Source organism: Carassius carassius, chromosome 5 (assembly GCF_963082965.1).
Source record: "Carassius carassius chromosome 5, fCarCar2.1, whole genome shotgun sequence".
NCBI lineage: Eukaryota > Metazoa > Chordata > Actinopteri > Cypriniformes > Cyprinidae > Carassius > Carassius carassius.
The window spans coordinates 11,138,209-11,162,719 of NC_081759.1; the positions used below are offsets into that span (position 1 = coordinate 11,138,209).

General features: G+C 37.8%; 1 protein-coding gene across 4 annotated transcripts in view; it reads left to right on the forward strand.

Moving 5' to 3' along the window:
• Nucleotides 1-24,511, forward strand: part of LOC132140785 (CAP-Gly domain-containing linker protein 1-like) — a 60,616-nt gene that overhangs the window by 3,544 nt on the left and 32,561 nt on the right. For all 4 annotated transcript variants that reach the window (XM_059549761.1, XM_059549764.1, XM_059549762.1 and 1 more), the window contains exons 2-6: nt 15,066-15,333; nt 15,887-16,386; nt 18,095-18,219; nt 18,295-18,511; nt 19,658-19,855. In XM_059549761.1, coding sequence (XP_059405744.1) covers nt 15,243-15,333; nt 15,887-16,386; nt 18,095-18,219; nt 18,295-18,511; nt 19,658-19,855 — 1,131 coding nt within the window. In that variant the 5' untranslated portion in view covers nt 15,066-15,242. The remainder of the gene's footprint in view (nt 1-15,065; nt 15,334-15,886; nt 16,387-18,094; nt 18,220-18,294; nt 18,512-19,657; nt 19,856-24,511) is intronic.

A 24,511-nucleotide genomic window follows, 5' to 3' on the forward strand; every position in this document is an offset into this window, starting at 1 on the left:
AGTTCCATGTTTACCACAGCACAGCTCGCTCGGAGCATTCAATGTCAGTTCTATATGCTGTAAAACTTCAATTAATATTAATAATATTTGTTTCAATCACTGAATGAAGCCTTGGGACAACAGTCGCGACTTTAAATTGCTTGCACAAAACTCTTGATCAGCACTCAAAATTTGTTTGTTCATTTAAACCGTTGAGGGTGAGAGGGTGAGAGGTCTGCAGTCTTGGCCATTAGTTGATTTCCTTGTTTTTGTGTAGGTAATACGTTGTCAAATGTGTTTAAACTTAAATAGACTACCTATACAAGTAGTTATGTCTCTTTGTATTATTTTGTCCTGTTACTGACGTAATGCGCGTCATTGACGACAGGCGCAACTAGATGTTCGAATAGTTCGAATATTCGTGTTTTTTTTTTTTTAGAGGGAATATTCGAAACGTCATTTTTGAGCAATTTTGACAGCCCTAGTGTGTGTTCACTGCTCCGTGTGTGTGCACTTTGGACGGGTTAAATACAGAGCACGAATTCTGAGTATGGGTCACCATTCTTGGCTGAATGTCATGTCACTTTTACTTTCAAACAGCCGACTCTTGCTGAAGTAGCTCATTCTCTCAACTCCATAGCCCAACCGGATGATACACTGCACTGTTTTCGTACACATTAATAATGTTGTATTTAATTCCAAAGGAAAGGATTCACCAGTATTTGTATGTGTAAGTGTATATATATATTTTTTTTTGTGGTTGAGGGAACACGTGGGGAAAAGTCCCCTGTTCAACACTGTATCGAAGCTGAAGTCCCTTGTTCAACACTGTATCACTGAAAGAAACGAATGCACAGCATTTTTTTAATTGTTTTTATGGGTCTCGTCATGCCAGAGCTGTCAATCATGTGTAGTGATGCAATGTTGTTTCTACATAGCAACTTACAATCCTCTACGACACCTTGGCAATTGAATCGCCATTGGCTAGTAATTATTTTAGTTTACTCGCCAGTCAGTCAAGCTTTATAATAATCAAGTATCATTTAAGAATAGAACTTTAGTAATTAGAAGTAAACTTGATAACCATGTTGAATCCAATCCAAGATGGCGCCGCACATGGCTGCTTCAGTGCTTGGCTCTCCAGTGTTTGTACTGTTTTTGTTCGTTTTTCCTGTTTTTTGTTTAACAAACACGATCAGTTTCACCAGGGATGAACTGCTGAACATTCGGCAGAACACACCACATGATATTTTTCCGGATTTCTATTATACAGACGTTTTACTGAACATTGTTATCGGAGGAGCAGCGGCGCTGATCAAGCGCTTCAGGACGCGCAGACGGGGAAAGCGAGCGGGAGCGCTCGTCAGACTCAGGAAGCGCGGATTTCGAACGCCGTTGCCTAGCATCCATCTCGCAAATCTCCGCTCTCTACCCAACAAAACGGACGAACTCCTTCTGCTCTCTCGGACAAATAAGGATTTCTCTCACTCTGCTGCTCTGTGTTTCACGGAAACCTGGCTGAATGACGCTATACCGGACAGCGCACTCCATCTGCCGGGCTTTCAGCTGTTTAGAGCGGATCGTGACGCAGAATCAACGGGGAAATCGCGCGGCGGCGGGACATGCTTTTACATCAATGAACGGTGGTGTACAGATGTAACTGTGTTAAAGAAGATGTGCTGTCCTGATCTAGAAACGCAGTTTATCAACTGCAAGCCGTTCTATTCGCCGCGGGAGTTTCACTCGCTCATTCTGGTTAGTGTTTACATTCCACCTCAAGCGCATGTGAGCTCAGCTTTACAGAAACTCGCTGATCAGATCACAGACACAGAACAACAACACCCGGGCTCTGTTTTAATCATTCTTGGGGACTTTAATAAAGCCAATCTCTCCCGTGAACTGCCAAAATACAGACAGCATGTTACCTGTCCCACCAGAGACAGTAATATACTGGATCACTGTTACACCACAATAAAGGATGCATATCACTCTGTTCCACGAGCAGCTTTGGGACGTTCTGATCACTGTCTGGTTCATCTTATACCGACCTACAAGCAGAAACTTAAATCTGCTAAACCTGTAGTAAAGACTGTGAAGAGATGGACCAGCGAAACAGAGCAGGATTTACAATCTTGTTTTGACATCACAGACTGGAGCGTTTTTGAAGTTGCTACCACCGATCTGGACGAACTCACAGAGACTGTAACATCCTATATTAGTTTCTGTGAGGATATATGCATTCCTACCAGGACTTATTTAACATTCAACAATGATAAGCCATGGTTTACAGTAAAACTCAGACACCTTCGTCAGGCCAAAGAGGATGCCTACAGAAATGGGGACAGGGTCTTGTACAATCAGGCCAGGAACACACTGAACAAAGAGATTAGAGCGGCTAAAAAGACCTATGCTAAAAAGTTGGAAGACCAGTTTACTTCCAACGACTCTACTTCAGTTTGGAGAGGACTGAGAGCCATCACAAACTACAAGACACCATCCCCTTGCACTGAGGCTAATCAACGACTTGCTAACGACCTGAATGAGTTTTATTGTAGATTTGAAACCCCCAACACCCACTCTGACCATCTCCCTACACAACCATTAACACCTCCTGCAATCCCCCTCTCCATACCTCCTGCTCTTCAAATCTGTGAAGATGATGTGCGCCAGGTCTTCAAGAAAAACAAAAGAAGAAAAGCACCAGGCCCAGATGGCGTTACACCAGCCTGTCTGAAAATCTGTGCTGACCAGCTGGCCCCCATCTTTTCACAGATCTTCAACAGATCTCTGGAGTTGTGTGAAGTGCCTTCCTGCTTCAAACGCTCCACCATAATCCCCATTCCAAAGAAACCCAAGATAACAGGACTTAACGACTACAGACCTGTGGCTCTAACGTCTGTCGTCATGAAGTCGTTTGAAAAACTGGTTCTGGCTTATCTGAAGGACATCACTGGACCCTTACTGGACCCCCTGCAGTTTGCGTACCGAGCAAACAGGTCCGTGGATGATGCAATCAACATGGCATTGCACTTCATCCTGCAACATCTGGACAAAACAGGGACTTATGTGAGGATCCTGTTTGTGGACTTTAGTTCGGCTTTCAACACCATCATCCCAACAACCCTCCAAACCAAACTGACCCAGCTCTCTGTTCCTAGCTCTATCTGTCAGTGGATCACCAGCTTTCTGACAGATAGGCAACAGTTAGTGAGACTGGGGAAATTCATGTCAAACAGCTGCTCCACCAACACTGGTGCCCCTCAGGGATGTGTTCTCTCCCCTCTGCTCTTCTCCCTGTACACCAACGACTGCACCTCTAAAGACCCCTCTGTCAAGCTCCTGAAGTTTGCAGACGATACTACAGTCATCGGCCTCATCCAGGACGGTGACAAGTCTGCTTACAGACAGGAGGTTGAGCAGCTGGCTGTCTGGTGCAGTCTTAACAACCTGGAGCTGAACACGCTCAAAACAGTGGAGATGACTGTGGACTTTAGGAGAAACCCCCCTGCACTTTCCCCACTCACCATCATGAACAGCACTGTGGCTGCAGTGGAGTCATTCAGATTCCTGGGAACCACCATCTCTCAGGACCTGAAGTGGGACAATCACATTGGCTCCATTGTGAAAAAAGCCCAACAAAGGTTGTACTTCCTTCGCCAGCTGAGGAAGTTTAACCTGCCACAGGAGCTGCTGAAACAGTTCTACTCAGCCGTCATTGAGTCAGTCCTGTGTACTTCAATTACTGTCTGGTTTGGTTCAGCTACAAAATCAGATATCAGAAGACTACAGAGAACTGTTCGGACTGCTGAAAGGATTATTGGTGCTCCCCTGCCCACCCTCCAAGAACTGTACACATCCAGAGTGAGGAAAAGGACTCAGAAAATCACTCTGGATCCCTCACATCCAAGTCACCCCATCTTTGAACTTTTGCCATCTGGCCGGCGCCTCAGAGCCGCAAATACAAGAACAGCAAGGCACAAGAATAGTTTCTTCCCCCAGGCAATCTACCTCATGAACAGTTAAATGTTTCCCACTTAAACGTATGCTTATGCAAAAATGTGCAATATCCTTATATTTATTTGTTACCCCTCCATCCTAGAACATTCCTGCATCTCACTCAATCCTATTCCATTATCATTTATAGCACAATTGTTTATACACTTATTTATTTGCCAATTTGTAATTCTCCTGTAAATTATTTTTTTTTGTCTGTGTGTTGTTGTCTCTGTTTACTGGAAGCTTATGTCACTAAAACAAATTCCTTGTATGCGCAAGCATACTTGGCAATAAAGCTCTTTCTGATTCTGATTCTGATTCTGAATGCTTAATAGTCATTTTAACTGATCATTTTAAATGGACTGGTGGTGGTGCTTTTTTGGTCATTAAGTGTTTCTGTAAAAAAAAAAAAAAAAACCTTACAAAAATACTCCTAAGATAATAATACGATTCCTACTAATAAAAACTATAAAATACACTAAGGATTACTAAGGTTTAATGAGCTGCTGGATTCATGAATATTAATCAGGTTTTGTGTGTTCGCTCGAACTGATTTGCTGAAATCAAAACAGGGACGATAATAGGTGAGTGCCAGCCAATGAGATTGCCGTTCGCGCATTAACTCCACCCACTAGCACTATCGGAAAACCCAGCTGTTCTTAAAAGCTGAAGACTTCCATAGGAACGCCGTTATTTTAACAGGAAAATATAACAAATAATGATGTTTAAATGTAGCACGTCAATCCCCTCTCTCTCTTTTTCTATGTGAGTGTGAGAGAAAGCTACTGCGATTTGTGCTCCTTAACACTAGAGTTTACGGTACATTATACAGGTGCGTTGCACATCCATTGAGGAAAAAAAAGCACAGATCGTCTGATGGAGAGTCAGAGAGTGTTCGCGAGTGAAAACATCTGTGCTAAACTTAGCCTCCAACTAACACACTGGCGAGTAAAATCAGATAATTTATTAGCCATTGGCTCATATTAGACATCATTTAGTAGCCAGAAAGAAGATTAAGTCGCATATGAGAGTGATTTACTCGCAATGTAGAGGGTTGACTTAGTAGCCACAGAGCTAACTTCTGAAAAAGTACTTGAAGGCTGGAAATAAAATGCATCCCCCGGACAGCAGTTATTAGACACGCGACCGATTATACTGTTTGTTAGTTTGTTTATTATGCCATAAAAACAATAAGATAAACACAAACTTTCCATATAATCTAAAATGTTGCAGAATGCTGGAGGAAAATGAACTTACCTGGGTTTGACAGAGACGTGACAGTATGCGGAAACTTGTGCGCGATAACAAATTCAACTCTTCACGCGATCTTGTATAACATGAGCGCGTGCTATAAAACGTACTGTGAATAACCAACAAATATATCACTCTATCAACTTCAGCTGCAAACACTGTACTGGGAACAACGCCACCGTTTCGAGCCCGGTTTACTCTGCCTTTCTCCACGGAGCTGCTTCTGATGATATTACACTTTATTGAGTGTTGTACACACACCAGCGATGAAAATTAACTTTTTTTTTTTTGTCCACCGGCAGGGTGAAACAGTATGCTATTTTTATTTACCCGCCACGGTGGCCGGTAGGTGAAGCAACTTTACCCGCCACAACACAAAATCACCCGCATTTGGCTGGTGGCGGGTACTAATTGCCATCCCTGTGCTGAAGCAGCACGGACTCGATGTGCTCTCACACAGGACGCCTTTGCAGTCCACTACTCAGTACGTAAACGATCGCTGCACTGCTGCAGATGGACCGCTCCTGGAATGCACTGACGGACCGCAACCGCATGAACGCTGGAATCCGTTAACACTGGTGCGTAAAAAAATATATACGAAACGCATACGCACTGCAGACGGATTATGTGTGTAACAGGCGTAAGGTTGTTTGCACCTTGTGCAATGTGGAATTCGTTTACAGCTTTCTCAAGCAGTTTGTGATGCATTTTGGAAACAGGAGATGAGCCCCTGGTCTAATGCACCACCTGTCTTGAGAAACCCGTTCTCAAAGACTTAACGTTACTTTAGTCATTATTTTATTTGGGTAGCACACACGTTCTGAATGCCTTCGGCAGAATTCAAATGAGGCATTTTAATCTAGATTAATCTTTTTATTATTATGCTCAATTCAGTTCCGTGTCTGTGCAATTAAAATTTATATTACTGATTTTAAAAATTCCAGTGTTCTTAAAGGGTTAGTTCAACCAAAAATGAGAATAGGCTGAGTTTTACTCACACTCAATGACTTATGGCTGTGTAATTAATCGCATGCGATTTTCATGTGCATCTTGTCAGTAAAGCCGTTCCCTTGATTAGGGCATTCGCTACACAGAGCCGTAGTTCACTGACAGTTAGACCATATCGTGTTCATAATCGCAGATGAATCGCATTAAATTTTGAACTCTATATCACCTAGCTTATCAGTGAACTATGGCTCTGTGTAGTGAATTCCGCTCAATCTGAAAGCAGGTGATGGTGATTTACTACTAATCGCGGGACCGGCTTTACTGACGAGATGCACATGACAATCACATGCGATTAATTGCATAGCCCTAATATGACCTTTGTCTTTCAGACGAATCCAGACGGAGTTGTATAAAATTGTCTTTGATCTTTCAAGCTCTATCATTGCAGTTAGCGGGTATTGCATTGCTTCAGTCCAAAATATTTTAAATAAAAAGTGCCCATCCATAAAAAAAAGTGTCTCGTACAGCTCCAGGGGATGAACAAAGGCCTTCTGTAGCAAATCGATGCATATTTGTAAGAAAAATATCCATAATAAAAACATAATAATCACTTGAATCTAGCTTGCGCTAACAGTTGTACACAAGAAGCAGTTCAGGGCGGATGACGTATGAGTTCAGCGTTGCACATGTGCCGGTGAGTCTTGTGGAAAACCAACTAGGGCTGCAACTAACGATTATTTTGATAATCGATTAATCTGTTGATTATTTTTACGATTAATCGTTTAATCGGTTTATGTACTTATATTTTAGTTTTTCCCATTCCCCCCCCCCCCCCCCAAGTAAATTATTAATAAAGGGTCTTTATCATTCAGCATAGATTTTTACGAGATTTTAACCATTTTGCATTGTCATATCCTCATCAAAAATATACCTGGAGTTGTTTTGTTGTGTTAGTGATCCTTTGTCGAACTCTTCTGCAATCAAAACACTGACCCATACTCTAGCAAATTTCACAAGGAGATTTCAAATAATGTTTTCACCATGGCAGTCCTTAGAGCTCCTAAAGTAGTTTAACATCCCGAACAAAGCTTAAGGAATCTTTCAGAACATATTTTCACGAAGAATAAGGATAAAACAGAATAAGATTGCAGTGCGTTGTATTTTATTATTTACTGGGGAAACAGCTTTATAGCTTATGCTGTGAAATTGTAAACAATCCTTCGAATAAAGTGCCAATGGCATGAAACCTGAATGGAACTCACAATTTAAAGTAAAATCCATCAGAAGGTTGTCCAGGAAAAAAAAAAACGGACACACAAAAAAAACCTGCTGTGTGAAAAAGAGCAGTGAATACTTAGGAAAAAAAAAGTGCATTTCTAATATCTTTAAACATTTACCTCTCTCATTCAGTCATAATTAGGCTGCACGACTGAATTATGAACTGGTAAACGACAAACTGATCACAGAACATGTTTGTAAAGCTTTAAATGTTAACTGTTAAAAAGCAATGTTATCAGCTTTTACAACTAAACATTTGCAAACAACACTGTACTGGAGAATCTGCACAAATAAAAGTCTTAGGGGCCATTCACATATCGCGCCTGAAAACGCTAGGCGCACCGCTTTCTCCTCCTTTCCAAAGCGCTCGTGCAGTTGCGCCCCTGAGGCGTCTGCCTTTGCTAAGCAACCATGACGTGCTCTCTCCTTGAAGACGCGGAAATTTCAGCAAAGGATAAATGGATTTGCAGCTCAAAAAATCGCTTGCAGTAGCTCTGCTACTAAATTTATTTCAAAATGGAAATCCATATACAGCTATGATCAGCTGTTCCTTCATCTTGGCTGAGCTTTTAACGTTGTTATGGGAAAGAATGAAGCTGATTATTTAGTTCTTGTCACATGACCCGCAGTGCGCTTGCCGCATTCTGAAAAGTTGAAATGTTTTTAACTCGGCGCGGTGCGGACGCGCCTGGAAAAACGGACGCGTCGCGAAAACTAAACAGTTCAGTAGTGCAGAGTTTACAGGTTAATCTTCTTTTTTGAGGGCTCAAAGTAAAGTACTCCCACATCCCGCTGAATGCTGCAGAGACGCTGTTAGGGAAGCACGTGACATAAAACGAGGCCAGCTATTGGCTTTTCGCTACTTCTCCTGTTGTACTGGCTGAGTAAAACCTCCGGTGGCTCATTACTGCCACACTTTGGTCACCGCAGGTTTGAAATATGCACGAAATGAGCTGCTTACGGCAAATAAGTTATTTAGCAACGAATTGATGACTAAATTAGTTGACAGCTATTTTAATAATCGATTTTAATCGATTAAATCGATTCGTTGTTTCAGCTTTAAAACCAACGTTTGTTTACAGGAGCAAAGGAAGCAAAGTTTCCTTACTTTAGCAAAGGAAAACCAGTCTCCTCTTGGCTTATATCGAAATCCTCCGACATTCTTTTTTACAAATCCTTGTTTTGTACTTCTAATTAGTGACCGTTATTTTGTTTTGATCTCTCCACTGCGCTTCCGCGTTCATCACCTTCTTTCTAGATACAACTGATTTTTTTATGTTTTGAATATGGATATTTTTCAAAAATGCATCGATTCACTACAGGAGGCCTTTGTTCACCCCCGGAGCCATGTGAGACACTTTTTTTATCTTTATGGATTGGTGCATTTTATTTCACTTCTTTTGGTCTGAAGGAATGCAACACCAACTGACTGCAATGATAGGGCTTGAAAGATCAAATACAATTTTCAATGTAATTTTGACTGGATTTGTCTGAAAGAAGAAAGTAATATATACCTAGGAGGATGCCTCGGGGGTGAGTAAAACGCAGCCTAATTTTAATTTTTGGGTGAATTAACCCTTTAAGTATCCAAGTTAAGGTGAAGAAAATCCTGAATTGAACAACTGAGGACTAGTTATTTTACTGAAATATACAGTAGTGGTTTGGACTTGTACCACTGTATTGATTGCAGCAATAAGTCACATACAGAGTTTTTGTATTTAATTTGGCATTTAATCTCATATAAAATATCTGATATTGCTGCTAAGATTACACTTTACACTCTTTTTTTGAAGTTCAGTCTGTACAAGAACCAACTTAGACCTCTTTCGATGATTAAATTCAACCGTGGAAATGTCTTTGGATTGACTTCCTACCTAGACTCAGTTATAACAGTGTTGTTTATACTGTTTATAGCAAATTCAGTCAGGTTTTATTGTTTTGTATTATTGTTTTAATAATACAATGGGTCACGATTTTCGAATATTTGATAAGTTGATTTAATGACCGATTATCGATTAGGCTGTGCGATTATTTTATAAGGATGTGAACCGTGCCCGAGCGCGTCTTACCCCCAAGGCCGGTTCTGTTGACTGTGATAGTTCCGTGCTGCGCTCGAACGTGGTTGGTTGGAAGAAGTGGACCAGAGCGCTTCAGTTTAATTAGCGTGCAGTATGCATGCAGTGTGAGCACTTACTCCGTCTGCAGTGCGTATGTGTAGCGTATTTTTTTAAGCACCCATGTTAACGGATTCCAGCATTCACACTGCACGTGGTTGCGGTCTGTCAGTACATTCCAGGAGCAGTGCGTCTGCAACAGTTTAGCGATCATTTACGTACAGACTCTATTTTTGCTGTGCTGCATGTGCTGAATTAAAGTGACAGCGCATTGTTCGCGGTAAAAATGAACATGGATTGACACTGAAATGCAGTAATTTCACAATAAATGTGTACTAATCAATGCCTACTGTGTTTCATACGCAACACATGGGTTTTTGGCTAGGTTTAAAAGAGCACCTTTAGATAAATGAGGCAACATAATATATGCACTTTTACGGGAGCAGAAAAACAAAGTTAATTAAGACCCGTGGGATTGCTTGAGATAAAGATTTAAATGCAAAAGGCATGAGAATCGACTGTTTCTGTCAATGGTGTTTTAATTTTAAATATTTGCGATATCCTAACAAGAAAAGTAGGCTAATTATTAGGGCTGCAACTAACGATTATTTTGATAATCGATTAATCTGTCGATTATTTTTACGATTAATCGATTAATCGGTTTATGTACTTATATTTTAGTTTTTTCCATTTTTTCCCCAGGTAAATTATTAATAAATGGTCTTTATCATTCAGCATAGATTTAAGAGATTTTAACCATTTTGCACTGTCATATCCTCATCAAAAATATACCTGGAGTTGTTTTATTGTGTTAGTAATCCTTTGTCGAACTCTTCTGCAATCAGAACACTGACCCATACTCTAGCAAATTTCACAAGGAGATTTAAAATAATGTTTTCACCATGGCAGTCCTTAGAGCTCCTAAAGTAGTTTAACATCCTGAACAAAGCTTATTAAGGAATCTTTCAGAACATATTTTCACGAAGAATAAGGATAAAACAGAATAAAATTGCTAGAGTATGGGTGCATTGTATTTTATTATTTACTGGGAAACAGCTTTATAGCTTTTGCTGTGAAATTGTAAACAATCCTTCAAAAAAAGTGCCAATGGCATGAAACCTGAATGGAACTCACAATTTAAAGTAAAATCCATCAGAAGGTTGTCCAGAAAAAAAATAGGACACACACAAAAAACCTGCTGTGTGAAAAAGAGCAGTGAATACTTAGAAAAAAAAAGTGCATTTCAAATATCTACATTTACCTCTCTCATTCAGTCATAATTAGGCTGCACGACTGAATTTTGAACTGGTAAACGACAAACTGATCACAGAACATGTTTGTAAAGCTTTAAATGTTAACAGTTAAAAAGCAATGTTATCAGCTTTTACGACTAAACATTTGCAAACAATATTGTACTGGAGAATCTGCACAAATGAAAGTCTTAGGGGCCGTTCACAAATCGCGCGTAAAAACGCGTGGAAAACGCTAGGCGCACCGCTTTCTCCTTCTTTCCAAAGCGCTCGCACAGAAGCGCCCCTGAGGCGTCTGCCTTTGATAAGCAACCATGACGTGCTCTCTCCTTGAAGACGCGGAAATTTCAGCAAAGGATAAATGGATTTGCAGCTCAAATAAATCGCTTGCAGTAGCTCTGCTACTAAGTTTATTTCAAAATGGAAATCCATATACAACTATGATCAGCTGTTCCTTTCATCTTGACTGAGCTTTTAACGTTGTTACGGGAAAGGATGAAGCTGATTGGTTAGTTCTTGTCACATGACCCGCGGTGCGGTTGCGGCATTCTGAAAAGTTTAAATGTTTTTAACTCGATGCGGTGCGGTGTTGGAAATAACGAACTTGAGCGCGCAAAAGACGCGATATGTGAACGTCCCCTTAAACAGTGCAGTAGAGCAGAGTTTACAGGTTACTCTTCTTTTTTTAAAGGCTCAATGTAAAGTACTCCCACATCACGCTGAATGCTGCAGACATAGACATCATATGATTTCTATGGCTGCAGAGACGCTGTTCGGGAAGCACGTGACATAAAACAAGGCCAGCTATTGGCTATTCGCTACTTCTCCTGTTGTACTGGCTGAGTAAAACCTCCGGTGGCTCATTACTGCCACACTTTGGTCACCGCAGATTTGAAATATGCACGAAATGAGCCACTTACGGCAAATAAAAGTTATTTAGCAACGAATCGATGACTAAATTAGTTGACAACTATTTTAATAATCGATTTTAATCGATTAAATCGATTCGTTGTTTCAGCTCTACTAATTATTGTGTTTTAATGTTTTGCCGCTTGCTTGAGCAGTGCATGTCAAATGCATGAATAATACGTTGTTTATATTTGAGTTTAAACTATGTCTATGACTATGAAAGATTGTTACTGTTCTGTGATAAGTCACAATGCTGAAAATGATATATATATGTATATATATATATTTTTTTTTTTCACATGATTTGAAATCTAAATAATGAACAAATGTTGTGTTTGTGGACTAAACAGCTCCGCGGATCAGTAGCGGACTGCAAACGCGTCCTGTGTGAAAGCACAATGAGTCCGTGCTGCTTCTGCACCACATATGTAACACACACGGACTGCATACGCACTGCAGACGGAGTATGTGTGAAACAGGGCTTCACACCGGAGAAGAGAACTACTGATACGTGCAGCATGATTACGTGAACGTTTCTGAGCAGCAAACGCAATAGATTTATAAAGTAATATGTTGTGAGAGGGTCTTCTGCGTCACCGTGTCCGAAACGACTCAAAATAATGAACCACAAAGTTAACAGAACGATGCACTCCACTGTGGTGAGCGAGAAACTTCCTGTTTCCCACGCATTAAGTCATGATTATGAGCTAGCTGCATTAAAATGATTTGTTATTTTTTGAAGGAATAAAATGTCAGGCTTCTGTCAATTTTAAGATAAAATACAAACAATAAAAGTTTTTACGCTCTTCAATCTGTAGTGAGATATTTGCCTCCTTTCATGTGGCATGTGAATCTGTGAAAAATATATTTTCCTGTTTAATATTTGCAACATGAAATTATAACGAATAAATATTTGAGTGCATGTTGAAAAAAAAAACACAGAGCAATTTAATACAAACGAGTGTCTCGTGAAATAAATCAATTCGAGTTAAAAAAAATCGTCAGTAAGCCAATTGCTGTTTTCTGTTTTAAACGTGAAGAATGACAAGTGCCACATACTTTTTTTTAATTATACATTTTTTTTGGTGGAGTATACAGGTTTAATATATTCCATTTTAATTCATGCAATGTAACATGATTTCATTGTCGTAATTGTGACTTAATTCCTAAAATATTATGATGATAATCTTTTTTTTTTATTTATTTATTTTTTTAGAAGGATAAACTCATCAAAAATGCTCAAATCACTGGTTTGAGCAGAGAGCGTGAAGTGCAGTGTGAGCACAGGTCAGCGGTAGAAGGGAGACAACACCAATGACTAGAACTGTGGACATGCTCTTTTAAAAAAATTAAAATAAAAATATAAAATAGGTTATTGTTATAAATACAGACATTAAAATTAATGTTCAAATTAGTGCCGTCTTAATTCATCTTAATCTGTAAACTTAAAAAAAAAATGCTATGAATGGTCATGCTCAATTTAAAAATAGAAATGTCATAGGCTCCTACAGCCTGTGAGCCATGGATAATCGACGGACTGTTATGTTAATAAGTGCCGTCATTCAGTTATGTTATATTAATGTTTCAGCAATCATACAACCCTCAATTGGCTTAGGTTAGGATAGACCTTTCTTTAATATATTAAACCGTTTGTTATCATACAGATTAAAAGCCTGAATAGTCTCTCTCCCTCTCTCTATTTATGGGGGTGTGTTTATGCGTGCGTGTGTACATGCGCGAGAGGGGGGCGATTATCGACTACTAATCGAATAATACCCAACGATTATCGATTATTACTTTTGCTTGAAATGCACATCCCTATTATTATTATTATTATTATTATTATTATTATTATTAAAATAATAAATGTTTTATTATTATTATAAAAATATCTAAATTCAATCTAATAGAGTAGTAAAATTACATACGTTACGTTTTTCTTTTTATTATTTATTTATTTTTTGGTGTAAAGCTGCAAGTGGGCTTTTTTAGTTTCTGTGTTTAGTTAACATGTTTATAAATGATTTTCATTTCAATTGAAATGGTGTAAACATCTGTACACAAAAATGATCTGCAAATGTGAAAATAAAATGAATCTGGCGCCTGTTGCTTTCTCAAGTGGATTTTATTGTTAGCAATTTAAACTGTGTAGCAGCACATGAAATATTTTTGCAGACTTTTGTTATCACACCAATAGGGATGCATGATGTACCATGATACAATATATGTGGTGGATATATTACTGACCAGTAGCTGGGAAAAATGAAATTATTTTTTTTTTTTCATCAGTGGAATTTCCCGGATTATACGTTTTGGCATATTTGTGTTCAGCAGAGAATTAGTCTCTAAGTACTTGCAGCTTTTCTCTTTTGGGATGATCTCAATCACATGTGCAACATGTGTGACCATGGGTACAGTATGTGTAGCCAAGTTATTATGTTGTTTCACTCTGCGGGGATTATTTCAGCATCTTTGCACCATGTTATGCTATTTTTTTGCATTCATTTAAACCATGATAATCTGCCGTAAGTAAAGAAATGGCATTTGAAGTACTCCATTTATGGGTCAGTCCATCTCTTAGTGGTTTAGTAGAGGTTACTTGTCCATTATAGTCAACCAATTTGAGTCTGATGAAAGAAAAAAAAAACTATATTTTTTAAATATTTTGAGTAGAAAATAATATTTTCATTCATTTGTTTACACATTTCTTTTTAAATTGCCAGTTGACTTTTTATAGGTTGTTTGTTCCAACTGCTTTGTTTCAACTGAATTTTCACTTATTGTCATAAATGCTTGTGAAAGGCAACCACAAAAGATAATTATGTTGGAATGGTGTGTTACAGTTTCAAGTGGAATACAGCAAATTCTACAATAAGGGTCAAACTGTTTCTCTCACTGTTTCAAGAATGACTCTCAAAAGAATTATTTAGTGAATTCACTCCCACATTTAAATGTGGCTAATGAATATTCATAATGATATTCATCATTATGAATATTTGTCAGTGATATGTTATTTGACATCTGGGATCACAGAATGAAACGGTGACACCTAACCTCATTAACTCAAGTCAAATAAATAATCTGCCATATGCATTTGCACATGACTTAATGTGAATATTTAAATGTGACAGATATACAGTGACATCAGATTGTTTGAAACGCATATGCAATGACATCATTATACAACAATCAGTGCAAAGGAAGGGCTGCAATTGTTTATTAAAATAAACTATCTGCATGAAATTACTGTAAAGGCACAAAGCAAGCCATCCTTGCAAATGTCATGCATGCTAGCTATATCATATACGCTGATATATTTCTATTTTCTTTTTCTGCACAGACATTGCTGCACCACTTTCTCCCTAACTTTTTTTTTTTGAATTTAATATATATATATATATATATATATATATATATTTTTTTTTTTACTTTTTCCTACACTGTTGCTTCGAACTCAACAGTCAATGTTTGTTGGAGAGGAAACGTGCAAATATAGAAAGACCATTTCAGAGCAACAATGAGCACATCAAAACCCAGTGGACTCAAAGCGCCCAGCAAAATTGGCAAACAGGCCAATGCTGGGGTCACAAAGACCTCTCCTTCTGTAGGTAAGAGCCATCTCTTTATATATATATATATATATATCTTTAATATCTTTAATAATATTGTTTCTTATGTAGCTCTGTCAAAAAAATTTTGGTATTTTTTTTCTTCTTTTTATATATTTATATATATATATATATATTGGCCTTTTCCGTACTGTGGAAATCAATGGGAACCAGCAAATGTTTCAAAATATCTTATGTTCCATAGAAGCAAGAATCTGTCAAATTTTTGGGATGAACTAATAAGGTTCACTTTACTACCTTGTGTAATTTCAAATCCAAAATTTATTGTAAAAATGTATTTCTGTAGTCATATGGCTGTTTAATCTGTTTAAATTACTTTTTTGGTAAATCAGACTTTTTGGGTAAAACAGACCCATCGCGGTAATGAAATCAGGTCAAAAATAAAAGCAGCCTATGTTATTTTAAGTTTTAAATTCCATTCTAAATTAATAATGACATAATGACAGTTTGTATATCAAATACAGAATCAGTAAGTGCATTGTTGTAGTTGGAATTTTGAACAAAGTCTATTTCTTTCCTTCCTTTGGAACAGGTGCTGCTAAACCAACACAAGGTGACAAATCCTCAGCTGAAGCCCAAGATGCAGGAGAGCAGTTCAAGGTCGGGGATCGTGTCTGGGTTAACGGCAATAAGCCAGGCGTCATTCAGTTTTTAGGAGAGACCCAGTTTGCCCCGGGCCAGTGGGCCGGAATTGTACTTGACGAGCCAATTGGGAAAAACGATGGTTCAGTGTCAGGTGTGCGCTATTTTCAGTGTGAACCGTTGAAGGGTATTTTCACACGGCCATCCAAGCTTTCAAGCACAGAAGGTGAGCCAGATGGCACAACGACGGCTCCTCCGTCCCGTGCTGCATCACCCACACCCTCCACTACATCAGTGTCTGCTTCGACCAAGAAACCAGCTTCACCCACTAAAACTGCTCCACCAGCCTCAGACTTGGTGCGGTCAAAGAGCGAGTCAGTGTCCAATCTGTCAGAGACTGGCTCGGTCAAGAAAGGTGATCGGGAGCTGAAGATCAACGATCGAGTGCTGGTGAGAGTGTTGTGATACATATAGTGATGAGCATTATTGTGTGTCAAGTTAGGATAATTAAAGGATTTATGATTGTCATTTAAAGCAGTGGTTCTCAATTCCAGTCCTGCTCTGCACATTTTGTATATCTCTCTTGTCTGACACACACAGTTCAGTACATGGATCTCTCTTCTTAAAGCTGATGATCAGAATCAGGTGTTAAAAAGGGAGATGTAAATAATGTGCTGGGGGTCCCAAGTTCACAAGTTTTACAAGTTCCTTTATACTCATTATTTATGCGTGTTTTATGATTAATTTAGTGATTGCAGTCCATTTCTATGAAGCCTGTACAGTATTTATAATGCATTGAGGACATTTTTTAGGCATTATAATGCATTTATAATTCCATAAAAAGTGTTTGTTGTATCATCTGAATAATAAGGTTATATAACATTGCAAGCTACAGTACAAATATTTATCTTGCATTTGTGTTTCCTCAAGCTTTTAAACTACTGGTCAAAAGATTGAAATTTGGAAAGAAGTTTTTTTTTTTTTTTTTAATGTTTTTTAAAACATATTTTGTGCACACCAAGGGTCCACTTATTTATCAATAAATACAAAGCAGTAATAATGTGAAATATTACAATGATTTAATAAACGATAAGTTTTCTTTATTTTATATATTTTTAAAATGTAATTTATTCACGTGATGCAAAGCTGAACTTTCAGCTTCATTACTCCAGTCTTCATTTTCACATGATCCTACAGAAATCATGCTAATGTTTAAAATAATATATATTTATTATTATTAATATATAAATATATATGTATATTATAATTTTTTTTATATGAAAAATGTTAAATAGTAAAATAAATTAATACCTTTGTTTAACAAGGACACATTAAGTTATTCTAAAGTGACAGTAAAGAAATTTTTAACTTTTGAAAAATTTATTTCAAATAAATGTGGTTCTTTTGAACAAAGAATCCTGATAAAACTATATTTTCCAAAAATATATATACAGTTTTTTTTAATATTGATACCAAATCTTCATATTAGAATGTTTTCTAAAGGATCATGTGACACTGAAGCATAAGAGAAGTCGTTTTTATTAAAAATCGTCTAAAAAAATCTTTGATCGGTAGTGTAAAAGCTTAAAGATTTGCCATGTTAAAACCTAGAAAGTTTGAATATTTGAAAGCGGAGCATTCAAGACAAATATTTGTATTGTAACGTGTAGTGTTATCTGGTTCTTGTGAAAAGTGAACCCAAGTGTGAACACTCTTAAATAACTATTTCACCTAGCAGCAGAGTCTGTTGGTTTTTGTGTCTCAATTTCTCAGCAGTAGCAATATGAGAAGCCTCGTATGAAGTGGAATCTGAGAGTTCAAATTGCAATATATGATAAAATAATCATTATATATTTTTTTGGCAAAGTTGTGCAGCTGTATGATATAATTGTAAAATAAAAACAATCAAAATAACATATATTTTATGTTTACTTGCTTCTCATGTTATGGATGCATTATAATGCCTGAATATTGCATTCTAAAAAAGAAAGTGATGATGAGCCTCTTAATATCTATCAGAATAAACAAGGTATTAAACTTTAAACTCTGTCTCGAGAAACATTGTACCAGTGAATTATCAGGCTGTTACAGTGAAGCTGCTACATTCCACAGTGTATCAGAATGCATGTTAAGTCCTTGTTTCATTTACATATTTTAGGTTGCTGGCACAAAAGCTGGTGTAGTGCGTTTCTTAGGCGAAACCGATTTTGCCAAGGGTGAGTGGTGTGGAGTTGAGCTGGATGAGCCCTTGGGAAAGAACGATGGTGCTGTGGCTGGAACCAGGTACTGTGGCCTGAACTTACATTTACCCTTTATACACTAAAAGAGTTTTTCATTAATGGAATTGTGTATCATCAGGTATTTCCAGTGTCAGCCCAAGTACGGTCTGTTTGCACCAGTGCACAAGGTGACCCGTATAGGTTTTCCTTCCACTACTCCTGCAAAGGCAAAGACCACTGTGCGGAAGACAGCGACCACACCATCAGGACTGAAACGCAGCCCCAGTGCCTCCTCCATTAGCTCCATGAGCTCTGTGGCCTCATCTGCTAGTTGCAAGCCAAGCCGAACAGGATTGGTGAGATACATTCCTCCTCATATGCATTCATGTCTTTGGTTATATAACATTGGCATGCTTAGCTGGGCCAAAATATGTCATTTCTGGAATATTAGCAGCAGCAAAATGCAACTGCAATCATGTCCCAGACTGTGTTTTTCCATCAGCTATTTTTTGGCAAACTTTAGTGTTTGGCAAACTGAAGCGATTGACTGAGCCATTTGACAAGCCAGGTCTCAAACAAATAGGGCAATATTTTGATAGCAGAGTCACGTGAACAAATTCACAGATCTGCTGCACTGTTTTACTGTGCAGCATTTCAGGGAAACCAACTTATAAATAGGTTTGCTAGGCAAATGTCAGTTTTCTACTCAAATAAGGCTTGTTAAATCATTTTGAAATTGTCTATTTTGAGTGGTCACTTTAAATGCAGATAAGCTGCTTCTCCCTGCAACATTTTCCAGAAAAGGTCTGTGCCTTTACAGCTCATAACTCAGATACTCTGTTTGGTTTTGATTATCATGTCATCTGCTTTTAAATGCTCTAGCATGAAGATAAACATGGCGGATAATGTGCAGCTCACTCAGGACGGGGTCTCTGCTAAAACAGCAGTGTCCGTCAACAGTTGTGGGTGGGGCATAACATTTGATGTATTCTGCCAACGGATTGTTCTGAGACACTGCTTGATTAATGGGAATTAAAAAAATGAAAAGAGCGGGTGGATCTTTATCATTACAGGGTGGTTGTATGGACACATTGTCAACACACATTTATGTTCAAACAACATGTAAAATGAATATTGCATTATAGGTGCCCTTTAAATTGCAGCCTTTTACTATTTGTAATCTAAGCCATCTCACGATTCACAAATTGTTCAGCTGTTATGATAAAAATGCACCGAATGTGTTAGGTCTGATAGCAGGATCAAATTTTCCAGCATTCTGCCTTCAGTTTATCTAAACATAATGTTCTTCTGCAGTTGTATGGAATCAAAGCCCAGTGCAAATGCAGCTTTATTGGTAATAAAAATGGTGTGAACACCTGCTTACTTCATAAGTCATGAAGTCATAAGGTCATATCTGAAAACTATATCGGAGTAAATATTATATGAAACAGGCAATACAGTATCTGTAATTTTAAAGATCCTGAATGAATTTCTCTCTGAAGTTGACAGAGACATCTACAAGGTATGCGAGGAAGATCTCTGGCACTACGGCACTTCAGGAAGCCCTGAAGGAGAAACAGCAACACATTGAGCAACTCCTTGCCGAGCGTGACCTGGAGAGAGCTGAGGTTGCCAAGGCAACCAGTCATGTGGGCGAAGTGGAGCAGGAGCTTACGTTACTGAGAGAAGGCCAGGAGCAGGTTAGACCCAGCTGTGTCTTCTTTTATCTGTTTATTATTTATTTATTTTTATCAAGGAAGGAATAATTGATAACAGGCCATTGAATTAAAGAAAAATAATGCGTGGTAATGCCTCAACACAAACTTTTTTTTTTTTTTTCTCTCTCTATAATTTTCTATTCTAAACGGTCTTCTAAACTAGTTTATTACACATTATCTCAATGCTCCATTGCGTTTTCTAAACTAGTATTTAGAATTTTGCTATTTTTAACTAGTAACACAGGATGCAGAAGGCTGCGAGGCAGCAAAATGCTCTAGAAATATAATGTGGTCAATACCTCAGTTAAACTACTTTTAGCCTTTTTAGTCTCTTCTACTTCACAATTTTACATTTAATTCAATGTTTTACATGTGAAACATACTAGTAGTACAAATTATTTCTACACCAAAGTTTTTTTTTTTCAATGCTCAAATAATTAGCAGCTAAAAGGCTTATTCACTCTAGGATGAATATCATGCGCGATTATCGCTGATGTGTAATGCCTCATGACTAAACAAAGGGCGCCAATGTGAGTGTGCACACTGACGTGCAAAACGGGAGATGTAAAAGTAATTTTTTTTTAATCGCATCTGCTCATTATGTTGGTTTGTCGCGCCACATTAAAAACTGACCAATGAGATTGGCACTTTTTTCACATGCCTGGAGCTGCTGAAGTTACAGTAAAACATGACTTGGTGGCGCACAAGCACAAAACGGTCTTTGCCGAGCACACTTGATGCCTAACGATGAAGAGGAATTTAGTAGACCAAGAAGATGCATCGACGCAAGATGAATGTTGCGCTGCTGGTCTCATTGGTGTTTAAACACAAGGGGCATAATGACAAATGCAACAGCGAAATCTCGATAAGAGGGAGTTATGGAGAAGATTTCAGATCAAATAGGATTCGATACTGGGGTATTTCTGTTTTTCCTTAAGCGCCATCTAATGTCAGGGAGTGAATTTGCAGGTTCACTCGGCTCATCGGTATCGAAAATCACATGGGTATGAACACAAAATCCGCATCGAAAACCTTTGATGATAAGTGCACGCAATAATCATCCCTGTGTGTACAAGGCTTAAGACTGGAGTACTATACACAACTTGTAAAATCTGAACCGATTTTAAAACCTGCACCTGGTTCGGAGGAGATGCATGACAGATGAAAAGATGAAGTGTGTTCTAAAATCAGGCCAAAATATATTACATGTTTGATATCTTCCAGCAGGATGTATATAACTGTGACCATCATAGACGGTGCAATTTTCTATGAAATCTCAACACAAATCTGCAGACTGGCTCTGACTTTCGGCAGCTAAAATCAGCTTCACCAGACTCATAAGCTGGGCAAAAATTGTATAGTTTATTCCAGCCTTTAGTAGTCTGAATGTATAAAAGTTTATCAGATGCAACGATTCTGAGTACTTTTCTGGATGCAATTCCAAAATTAATTGTAGCCATATGTGTTTTAAGCTATAGATATTTTTGAATGTGTAACAGAAGAGTAGGCAAGTTTTGGACAGCCGAAATTGATCTTAGAGTTCTGGGACTACTTCATTTATGTTAGTAAGGTTACCATTTTTCAGATGATTATGATGATGTTTCCATTTATTTATTTTTCTTTTTTTTACACCAAGATGATTAGCAAGGAATAACCATAACATAAAACAATTGCTCATAGATTTGTTTCGGAATATAACCAGTGTTGGGAAGGTTACTTTGGAAATGTAATAGGTTACAGATTACAAGTTACCTTGTTTAAAATGTAATAGTAGTGTAACTTTTTCAATTACTTTATTAAAGTAATGTAACTAATTACTTTTGAGTACTTTTTGATTACTTTTATAAATTTGTGAAAATTAAAGAATAATAAATAAAAGCATATACATCAACTTAAATACAGTTATCTAATAAGCATGTGACGTATTCTGTGTAATAAACTCCTGAAACATTGGTGTTTTTTTTAAACTGCTGTCTCTTTGTATATGATGATATTTTTCTCAAAATAAGTAAAATGCACATGAAGTGGCACAGAGCAGTTCTAGAAATGATGTTTATGTGCTCGTGTACTCCTATATTGAGGCGGCAGAGGTTGAAAACACTGCGAGCTTCAGTAGGCCTATGTGTAGTAAATGAAACCATGTCTTTGTGAGTGAAGTGACATTCAGCCAAGTATGGTGACCCATACTCAGAATTTGTGCTCTGCATTTAACCCATCCGAAATGCACACACACAGAGCAGTGAACACACACACACACACACTGTGAGCACACACCCGGAGCAGTGGGCAGCCATTTATGCTGCGGTGCCCGGGGAGCAGTTGGGGGTTCAGTGCCTTGCTCAAGGGCACCTAAGTCGTGGTATTGAAGGTGGAGAGAGAACTGTACATGCACTCCCCCCACCCACAATTCCTGCCGGCCCGGGACTCGAACTCACAACCTTTCGATTGGGAGTCCGACTCTCTAACCATTAGGCCACGACTTCCCCATTTGCCATTAATTTACAGGAGGGGCGGACTGGGAAAAAAATTCAGACTGGAAAATTCAAACTCATACAAACCAGTTCATGGACAAAACTATTTTTTGTATGGACCTGACATAAAAAAAGGTTTAAATCTTTAATTTGGGGACATGCAAAATAATTAAAAGTTCTCTCCTGATATGCACCTTCACTTCCATTTTTCTCTTCAGTCTCTTTATTTTGCCCTGTTATCCATCTCTCTCATGACTTTAATACTCAAGATTGAACAAAACTATACTTTACAATACAATACTCTACAATGCTACAATATCTTTATAGAAAAATCCTAATACTGTACACGAGTCATGTTTTTCCCTTACAAAAGTTAAACATGCTTTTATTAGCCTATATAAAAGTAAAATAACCTTTTTTTTTGTTTGCAAATGGATTTGTATTTATTTTTAAATAAATACATTTGTAAAATAATTTTACATATTTGGTTACCACAGTTAAACAATAGTAACCATTTTCTCTGGATTTATAGTTAAATATTAAAATGTTAATTTTCGTAAGGGTTGTGTTGTTGTCTGTCGTAGCTCCCCCTAAACCTATAAAAAAAAAATCAGATTTTTTTTTCAGCTAAATTACTACTGTAACATTACAACAGATAATAATGATGTCCTTTATATAGTATTTTGAGTGATGACTGATGAGCAACGTGCTGCTGCTTGATTAAATAAATAAAAAAACAAATACAAAAAAAGCATCTTTACAGATGAAACTGACCTGAAACCCTGAACAGGAGTTCTACTTCTCTGCTCCAGCAGTCCTCTCTATTCTCTCTCTCTCTCTCTCTCTCTCTCTCTCTCTCTCTCTCTCTCTCTCTCTCTCTCTCTCTCTCTCCCTCTCTCTCTCTCGCATTGATTACTCTGAGTCTGATCCAAACCGTTTGGCCGAGGCACGGAGAGCACGCGAGTCATGACTAACACTTCATGACTTATTAGAGATTTAATTATCAAATGGCGGATTCGCAAATGATCGCTTTAGTACATTCGGCAGGCAATTATACAATAATGATATTAAATAGTGGGGCAAAATCAGCTGCCAGGCCACCGGGAATTGTCCCGGTTCTCCCGGTGTCCAGTCCGCGCCTGATTTCCACAGACACGCAGAATGTGCAAGTCATATATTGCATTTTTGGGGCTTAATATTCACAGACACTAGTCCATGTCATGTTTTGATTCAAGTGTACTGACCTACTTTTGATTTAGTCATCCAAAATGTGGCATATTCCGTCCGCGTTAGGCATTCCGTTTTTATGACTGGATTCTACGAACCAGACTGTATTTCCGCATCCCGGAAATTATTAGGGCGGTATGTCTCAGAATAGTCAGTGCAATTTGGGAAATAAATCAGTTAAATCTGTATGTGGATGTGTGTAAATATTCAAATGTAATCCCCTTTGTAATCGTTAAAAATTTCATAAGTAACTGTAATTTAATTACTCATTTTTTCTTAGTAACTGTAACTAATTACAGTTACAATAATTTTGTAATTAAATTACGTAACGCCGTTACATGTAACTAGTTACTCCCCAACACTGAATATAACATAAGACTAATTCATGAGTGGTGGTTAACTGATACAGGGTTTTTATTTTATTTTATTTTTTTATGAACTTTTTTTTACCTGTTTAATTTTAGGAATGGATCATTTAAAAATGAATAAAATAAGATGAACAAAAAAAAAAACATTTACACTGAAGATCACAAATATAGATGTTTATTAGGGCAGCCCACAATTAAAGACTTTCTAAACATGGAATTAGTCAACTAATCACACATTTATATGAATTAAATTAGTTAAATATGTACCATTTGCACAGATCTTGCACACAAAATTCATGTTTTTAAGCAGACTTTAATGCACAGTTTAGAATGTTAGGTTTAACTGCATTTGCGAAAGTATACACTGTGGAATGAAATGTTTATAAGGTATTAAAATACAGATTTTAATTATATAAATGCACATTTGTGAAATGCTGTCAGCATATAAAGAAGTATTATAGCCTTTATAAGCTAATGAAGAGGAAGAATGAGCGTTCATTTTCGTCAGTCCTCAGACTCTGAGGTTCTAATAAAAGCCTTTCTTCCCCTTGTTACTTCCACTTAATAGTTTC